Source organism: Genypterus blacodes, unplaced genomic scaffold, assembly GCF_046128005.1.
Source record: "Genypterus blacodes isolate CSIRO-AG114 ecotype Tasmania unplaced genomic scaffold, CSIRO-AGI_Gbla_v1 ptg000036l_1, whole genome shotgun sequence".
In the NCBI taxonomy this organism is placed as follows: Eukaryota; Metazoa; Chordata; class Actinopteri; order Ophidiiformes; family Ophidiidae; genus Genypterus; species Genypterus blacodes.
In genome coordinates, this window is record NW_027466849.1 from 4,063,145 (window position 1) to 4,071,191 (window position 8,047).

The 8,047-nt window shown below is 41.8% G+C and overlaps 1 protein-coding gene across 1 annotated transcript; it reads left to right on the forward strand.

Moving 5' to 3' along the window:
* Window positions 1-255: 255 nt before the first annotated feature.
* Window positions 256-7,151, forward strand: LOC142995974 (annexin A2-like). Its single transcript, XM_076146839.1, has 13 exons — window positions 256-332; window positions 2,549-2,610; window positions 2,943-3,036; window positions 4,290-4,384; window positions 4,546-4,659; window positions 5,075-5,165; window positions 5,288-5,367; window positions 5,505-5,564; window positions 5,784-5,877; window positions 5,966-6,061; window positions 6,436-6,494; window positions 6,609-6,731; window positions 7,007-7,151. The coding sequence occupies exons 2-13, from the start codon at window positions 2,560-2,562 to the stop codon at window positions 7,064-7,066; spliced, it is 1,017 nt and encodes a 338-aa protein (XP_076002954.1). The 5' UTR covers window positions 256-332; window positions 2,549-2,559; the 3' UTR covers window positions 7,067-7,151.
* Window positions 7,152-8,047: the final 896 nt, after the last annotated feature.

Genomic DNA, 8,047 nt, shown 5'->3' on the forward strand with positions numbered 1-8,047 from the left:
ACTTATGTTCTTTCAATGTATCTCTGTAATTTCTTGTAGTTTACAGCCAATGAGGAAGAAGGATTGTTTGTGGCCATGGAGACACACCAAAGCTGTTTGTCTGAGGAATGTCAGTCCTAGTGTTCAGGGTGGTGTGTAAATGAGTCATCCGATAAGTCAGTGTGTGTGTGTGTGTGTGTGTGTGTGTGTGTGTGTGTGTGTGTGTGTGTGTGTGTGTGTGTGTGTGCATGTGTGTGTCAGTCCAGTATTTAAACACCACACCCCGTCCAGTCTCGTCCTGGAACATAACGGAACTGCTGCTCACTGCCTCACCTCACCCTGCTCCTCTAAGGGTAAGAAAAACTGAACTACCACAACCTCTTCATTTTAAAATATAATTCGCTCCATCTGTTGCCATCTGCAGAAACGTTCCTCTTCCGCTTCTCAAGCTTCATCTCAACCGCAGCTACAGTTTCAAATTACAGAGACATGAAGCAGAGAGAAGCGTCACTTTGGCGAAGCAAACACCAGGAAATATTTAAGCCTTTTAACTTGGAAACTCATCGGCTGATTTTCTTTCTCATTTGTTTAAAGAGTTTAGGACTGACATAGAAAGTTCAAACAGAGCTGATTTTATGTTCCTGCACTGGGACAGTAAGAACAGATTTGAATGATGGAAAGGTCAAGTCCCACAGTGAGCGAGGCTCTGCAGGAGGCTTTGAGTTCAACGCTGCAGATGTTTTTGTTCTGTGGGTGGTTGGTTAGTCAGAAACGGTATCTACCGGTATCAGCTACTCCTGAATAAGAGGAATTAGTAGACTTCAAGTGCACAACAAGCTCCTCAGTAGCTTTTGTCAAGCTATACCACTAAAAAAGGACTACACTAAAAAAGTAGTGATGTTTTGGAGGAGTAACATAGTTTTGGGAAATAGTTGTACTATTGTCAAGCTACTGAAAAACTAGTTAAGTTAGTAGCTTAACTACTAATAGCCAGCTAATTCCCCACAGTGTTTGTCAGGCAGCTGTTGGGTCAGTGAGGTGGTTGCTGGGTGTGTCTGGGTACAGCTTTGTCTATCGTGTTCTTGATCTCATGCAGAGGAGGATCACAGGGAGGTGCTGGGCTCTGGACTCATTATCACACACGCTGATGGTTTTACAGCCCAGCAGAGACGAGGGCAGATTTAATGTCAAAGAGACGCCAAACACTCCTCCTTAATGTCTGTGACATGAGAGGAACTCTTGGGGTTTGAGGCTTTGGATGTGATATACACTTGACTTGCTGAAGCCATAAACTTAAGATTGCTGTTCAGCTTTTATGTTAATATCTTATATTATTATACATTTCTCTGTAATGTGTGATATCTGGTCAATGGCTGGCATTCTGCAATCAATTATTTAATAGTTTAATAATGGCCACTGAACTTGATAACAGAGCACGTATCCAGGACACCAGAGTGTTAAGCTGCTGTTTAACTTAGCTGAGCTACTTTGCATCACTAAGCCATCAGTAGCCAACATTCCTTGTTAGCCGCAAACTGACACTGCTGCTACAAACTTGCGCTGCCTTCCTGTTGTCACCCAATAAGAAGACGAGACAGGTTATCAAGTGATGATGATCTGGACTTGATCTGAAAGTTTGCCTTGGACACCATTCAAGGCAAAGGAAAGCATTGATGACATCTAATGAAGTCTAAATAAAACTAAAAACCAACTTGACAATCTTCCAATCGACATCTTTCCACAGGAGAATAAGAGGAAATAACAGCTCCTCAAAACATTCCTGACTGCAGGAAATGAACTTGGGAGGTTCATGTTCATGCCAAACAGTATCTGGTATTTGGTAGATGCTATAAAAATAGAAATAGAATGCATAAACATAAATATAAAAAAAACACTCATAGTGACTCATAGCAGATTTTTGATTAAAACCATATAAACTGCAGATGACGTCACACTGAGTACAAAGGTACTCAGGATGTGAGTTTGATTCACTGTTTGTTGCCGCTGTTGCTAGGAAACAAAACACCGACCCCGCCATTTCCTGCCAATGTTCTGTGAGAGGGTCAAAGGTCGTTAAGTGACTTCCATTGCATCTGTAATGAATGAAATCACAACAATGTTCACTTTGCAGCTTGCTGGTCGTTTATGCATATTTACAGCCATTAGTTTGGAGTTTTCACTTTTCGCCTTCTTTTCTCTTAAGGCTTGTCACGTGCATGTGTGTGTGTTCCATGGTTTATTCTTATCTCACCTTCCTGCTTCTCCTGCGGACACACCCTCTGGAACGTTCTTCTCAATGAATCAAACACACACACACACACACACACACACACACACACACTCTCAGTATACTTAAAGAGGACATATCTTTATCATTTGTGTTTACATTTTGATAATTTGTATTTATGGATTTATTTGAAATCCCTGCAGCGCCTCATTGTATACATATATGTTTATAAATAATTTATTTAAAAAAGAAATAAAATCCTTCAATCATCTGTAAAAAATGTGCATGGCGAGTTTCAGGTAAACTCTCGACACTTGGGTGAATGATTGTGTGATTCCGCAGATTACCACAGCATGGCGCTGGTGTCTCAGTTCCTCGGCCAACTGACGCTTTCCTGCGGAGATGTGAGTCATTGATCATAACACGGAAATGCAAAGATAAAGTAAATGTTGGATGTCATTTTCAGTAAAGCCGCCTGGGTGTGTGTGGCCTCTAACTATCCCGGAGCTGCTCAGGTTTATTCCACAAGTGTGTTCAGAGCAAAGGACAGTAACACGGGTACCTCACGTGCGTTGTTGTGGACGTGCAGTTACATATTTACAGCAGTAGATGGTGTAGTTTTCCCACTTAACTGGATTTAACCTGAACCCTTTGAACATATGGGGTCAAACAGCTTATCTGCTTCATATGTTTTTTCTTGTTAATGTCCTGAGTCATTAAACTTTGTCCTCTGTAGAGCAATGACCTCAGATATCCCACTGTGGTGCCTGCGCGAGACTTCGACCCTGCCAAAGACGCTGCACGTATCGACACCGCCATCAAAACTAAAGGTGAGACCCTAATGTTTAACATAAACATTAGTTTATGGGGCGGCAGTTTATGGTTCATGTATGGTAGACAGTAGCTCAGTCTGCTGGGTCGTCAGCTGGGAACCGGAGGGTCGCCGGTTTGAGTCCCCTGTGTGGACCAAGCAAGCAGACTGGTAGCTGGTGAGTTGCTAGTTTGCCTCCAGAGCACTGCCGAGGTGCACATGAGCAAGGCACCGAACCCCCACCTGCTGCATGGGCGCCGAAAAATGGCTGCCCTGCACCCCCTCTGAAATGCATGTGTTTGTGTGTGTGATATGTAAGAGGGGGTGCAAGATAAATTTCAATTGCATGTAATTTGTGTGTTATTGCATGCAACATGATGAATAAACTTAATCTTAATCTTAATAAACTTTATCCCCAGATGATGAGCTATATGCAGTACTACGAGCAGTCCTTAAGCTTTGTGTCAGTTTGAAACTTAACTCCAGCCGAGTTTCTCTCAGGTTTTAGTTTCTGATCTTGTTACACACATCAGAACCAAATGCTGCTGACGAACCTTTTAGCAAACCAGTTCCTGTTTATGTGTGTGCTAACCACAGGGATGATCAAACATACAATGGAAAGTGTGTGTGTGTGTGTGTGTGTGTGTGTGTGTGTGTGTGTGCGTTTCCAGCGTGTGTGGCCTGTGAGCTCACTCCGCAGACACATACACACATTTTTCCATCATCTTTTTTTTTCAGGAGTTAAACACACAAAACAGCTGCTCCAGTTTCTACGCAACAAAAATGAAATCCTGTACATACTGTGTTTCTTTTTCAAGATGTGGTTGATTGATAAGTTCTGAGCCTGGCCAGTAATGATTCGATCAGGGCTGGAATGTTGTAATTGGAAATGACATAATTCCTGAAGTGAACTTACACATTCCAGAAGTTCCCACCAGCTGCTGGATACTTGCTAGCTGCCTTGTGTGACTGCAGTTTTGAAGTAGTTTAGCAGCCAAACTGCTGGCCTGATTTGGCCCCTCTTACACTTCCTCTCCCAACAGGAAATGAGGGCTTCAGTCGGAATGTTTGGACTCAGATAATGATGTCAATGCTTTTTTAGGACTTCTCATAAACTGGTATCAAAGTTGCAAGGAAAGTTCCGAAAAATTAAGGACTGCAACACACAACACACAAACTGAGTCAGAGCAGTTAAAGAAATGCCAAAAGTATTTTAGCTAAGGTCTTCATCAGCTCACTAATTTGAATGTGGCCATTTTTCCTGTCTTACAGGGGTAGACGAGCAGACGGTCATTGACATCCTGACCAGACGAAGCTACGAGCAGAGGAGAGACATCGCTTTTGAATATGAACGATTTGCCAAGAAAGTAAATGTTTTCATATATTACACATTCAGACCTCGTGCTCTCTGGGTGTGAGGAACATGTTTAATCACATGGTGCAGTTCGCTTCTTTACCACCAGATGGTAAAGTGGTGCGGAAAACGATGGATGCCTCTAGTGTTTGTTTAACCTCCTTTCTCTCGCAGGATATGATCACAGCCCTGAAGGGGGCGCTGTCTGGCCCTCTGGAGGCGCTGATCCTGGGTCTGATGAAGAGCACAACTGAGTATGACGCCTCTGAGCTCCGAGCCTCCATGAAGGTCTGAACACCTAACAAAGTGTATCTGGGGTCACACCACAAGTTTGATCTGATAAACACATTGCCAGCCATTACTTTATACATTTAATCGAATGTTTCAATCCAGTTCCACCATGAGGATGATCTTTACATGTTTAAAGTAGTACTGCAGTGATAAGTACTACCTGTACTAAATATTTCCAAAATGTTAAGACTATTTATCAACAACGAACAAGTTTGGCAGGAAATTTGCATTTCCAAAAATCCTAAAAGTTTTTTTAAATTGTTGCTTTAACCTTATAAGTCGTTGTAGGAAAATCAGCATGTTGTTTGTTCTTGTAATTAGTCAATCACATCTGTAACAAATCATTTATATCAGAAAACATGGGATGCTTGATCATCTGACGCAGCTATCTCCATTTGGTTTTTGTTTTCAGGGTCTGGGAACTGACGAGGAGACCCTCATTGAGATCGTCTGCTCCAGAAACAGCCAGGAGCTGCTGGAGATCAAGAAGGTTTACAAAGAGAGTGAGTCCCACACCTGCACCTTCACCCCAAACCCTGCGTGCACAGAAATGAAGAGCCTCCAGAAAACCCTCTAACATTTACATCTGAAAGTTGCTTTTTATCTGTTAATTTTCTGTCCTCAGTGTTTAAGAAGGAGTTGGACAAAGACGTTGCAGGAGACACGTCGGGGAACTTTGCCAAGTTGCTGCTGGCTCTGGTCCAGGTAAGTCCAATGTAGACTAAAGAACGCTCTGTAGAGAAGCCAGAAAATGTGGTTTATATGTCGCTATGGGGATCAGAAGTCCTAAATGAAATCATCAAACATCAATACTGACAATAATGTTTTTAACGTACTGACAGACAAAGAGAGACGAACCGTCCAGTGTGATCGATTATGAGAAGATCGACGATGATGCCAGAGTGAGTCACATGAAGTCAAAAGCACTATTTAACAGGGTTCACTTATCAATAAATCATTGCCTATTTATTCATGAATCCCTTGATCAATAAACTGTGAGTGCTCAGGAATGATCAGTGGCAATGGGAATCCCTCAAAAAAACTGAATAATCGTAGACATAAGCCGATGATTGGTACTCACCTGACTTTGCATTGTTGCGTTTGTGTCTCCCACTCTTCAGTGTCTGTATGAAGCGGGAGTGAAGAAAAAGGCGACGGACGTGGTCACCTGGATCTCCATCATGTCGGAGAGGAGCGTCCCCCACCTGCAGAGAGGTGAGCGTGATCTCCCACACACACACATACACACTCTGTAAACACACGGATTGGGTTGTGTTCTGACTCTGTGTTTTCTCCGTCTCAGTGTTCGAGCGCTACAAGAGCTACAGTCCATACGACATGAAGGAGAGCATCAGGAAGGAGGTGAAGGGAGATCTGGAGAAGTCCTTCCTCACTCTGGGTAACTCAACTAAACATCACAAACTGTCTTCTGCCTCGTCAGGGGGGTGAGAGACTGCGTGACGCAGCTTTGATCCTTCAGCATTCAGCCTCTCTGTCCTCTGTGTCCAATGTGGCATTCCCCAAGGATCCATCCTAGGCCCTCTCTTATTATCTGATATTAATGTGTCTCCTTTCTGTGTCAACCTGCAAAATGAGTCAGTAAACAGTTAACACAAACTAAACATCACAACGTTCACAAACACAACTGCTGTATTGAAGAAACTAGTTAACTCACGTTTGCCCATAAAGGTAAAATTAATCATAAAAAAACGTAAACGACATCAGCTGAAGTTAAGATTAAGCTGAAGTCCTTATGTCTTTGTGTCTTCACAGTGGAATGTTTTGAAAACAGGCAGCTGTACTTCGCTAACAGACTCTGTGAAGCTATGAAGGTAAACCAGCAAAAGCACACCCACACACACACACACACTTATGTTATCACGTCATTATTTTATGGTGCTAAATTGGTGTCATAAGTGTGGTTTGCTGCGTGTGGTTCGGCGCAGAGTAAAGGAGCGAAGGAGAAGGTGGTGACCAGGATCGCGGTTTCTCGCTGCGAGGTCGACCTGATGAAGATCCGGACAGAGTTTAAGAAGCAATACGGCAGATCTCTGTACCAGACCATCACTGTGAGTGAGACAGACAGACAGATATTTTATTAGTAGATTTAAGATAAGTTGTGGTTTTATTACATTTGATATTTGTTTCTTTAGCTGTATTATTAAAAGATTTGAGAATGTAATTAAAATTACATTCAACATTTTTATTATTTAGCTTCACTTGAATTTCTCACATTACATACATTTTTGATTTATCCAATGTGTGTGTGTGTGTGTGTGTGTGTGTGTGTGTGTGTGTGTGTGTGTGTGTGTGTGTGTGTGTGTGTGTGTGTGTGTGTGTGTAGGAGCACACTAAAGGAGACTACCAGAAGGCACTGCTCAGTCTGTGTGCAGGAGATGACTGAACCCCGCTGTGGACAGAGTCACAGTGTTACAGAATTTTGTTCCTGGCTCTTATTCTGAAGAATTAAACATGTTTTTCCTCTCAGAGCTGTTCGATCTGGTTCCTCTTTGCTGATTGATATTTTCACCACCAGGGGGCAGCAGATCCACACTGACTAGTTGATGTAATGAACTGAACTAAATTGACTCAAAATCAATTCAGTTTTGTATTGCGATATTAAACAAACATAGAATCCCATTATTGTAATTATATTGAATACAAATATATTTTTGTTAATATTATTATGAGCAATTATATCGATATTTAGCATCAACAAAATCAGGAAAAGAAAGCTCAAAAAGAAAAGAAATTAAAGAGGAAAAATTAATAAATGGAGGGAAAGAAAGAATGAAGAAAAGAGGAGCAGGAAGAAAGGATGAGTCTCCACTCCCTGCTCAGCTTTACTTGTAAATTAAAAAAATTGGAACAAAATTAATTAAAAGTAAATCACAGTAAGTTGTAGTTTTTGCATTTGACTGTTTTCTCTGGAGGATGAGTCAGCATCTGAATTTGACATGAAATTATTGGTTATTAATCAGTGCCCAGCAGACAGAGACAGGCAGACAGACAGACAGACAGACAGACAGACAGACAGACAGACAGACACACAGACAGACACACACACACACACACACACACACACACACACACACACACACGTGTCTTTGTAAACTCAAAGCGATTCATATTTGATCGTTAAAGCGTTCTTCTTCTAGCTTCAGGTTGTTTTTCTTTAATGGTCCATATGTTTTCTATTGTTTGGTTTGCTGCTAATTCTTTAATTAAAATGTTAATTTATCCCCCAGCAACACACACAAACACACACACACACACACACACACACACACACACACACACACACACACACACACACACAAACAATTAGAGAGAGAGATATATACTTTATCTGCTTGGCTGAAGGACTTTTGTCCTCATTGTGTTC

Bases quoted from the DNA above. Each gene is read 5' to 3' on its own strand.
- LOC142995974 (XM_076146839.1), top strand. From the start codon at position 2,560: ATGGCGCTGGTGTCTCAGTTCCTCGGCCAACTGACGCTTTCCTGCGGA. The intron at 3,037-4,289 runs GTGAGACCCTAA...CCTGTCTTACAG, and splicing joins CACCGCCATCAAAACTAAAG to GGGTAGACGAGCAGACGGTC. The intron at 5,878-5,965 runs GTGAGCGTGATC...TCTCCGTCTCAG, and splicing joins CGTCCCCCACCTGCAGAGAG to TGTTCGAGCGCTACAAGAGC.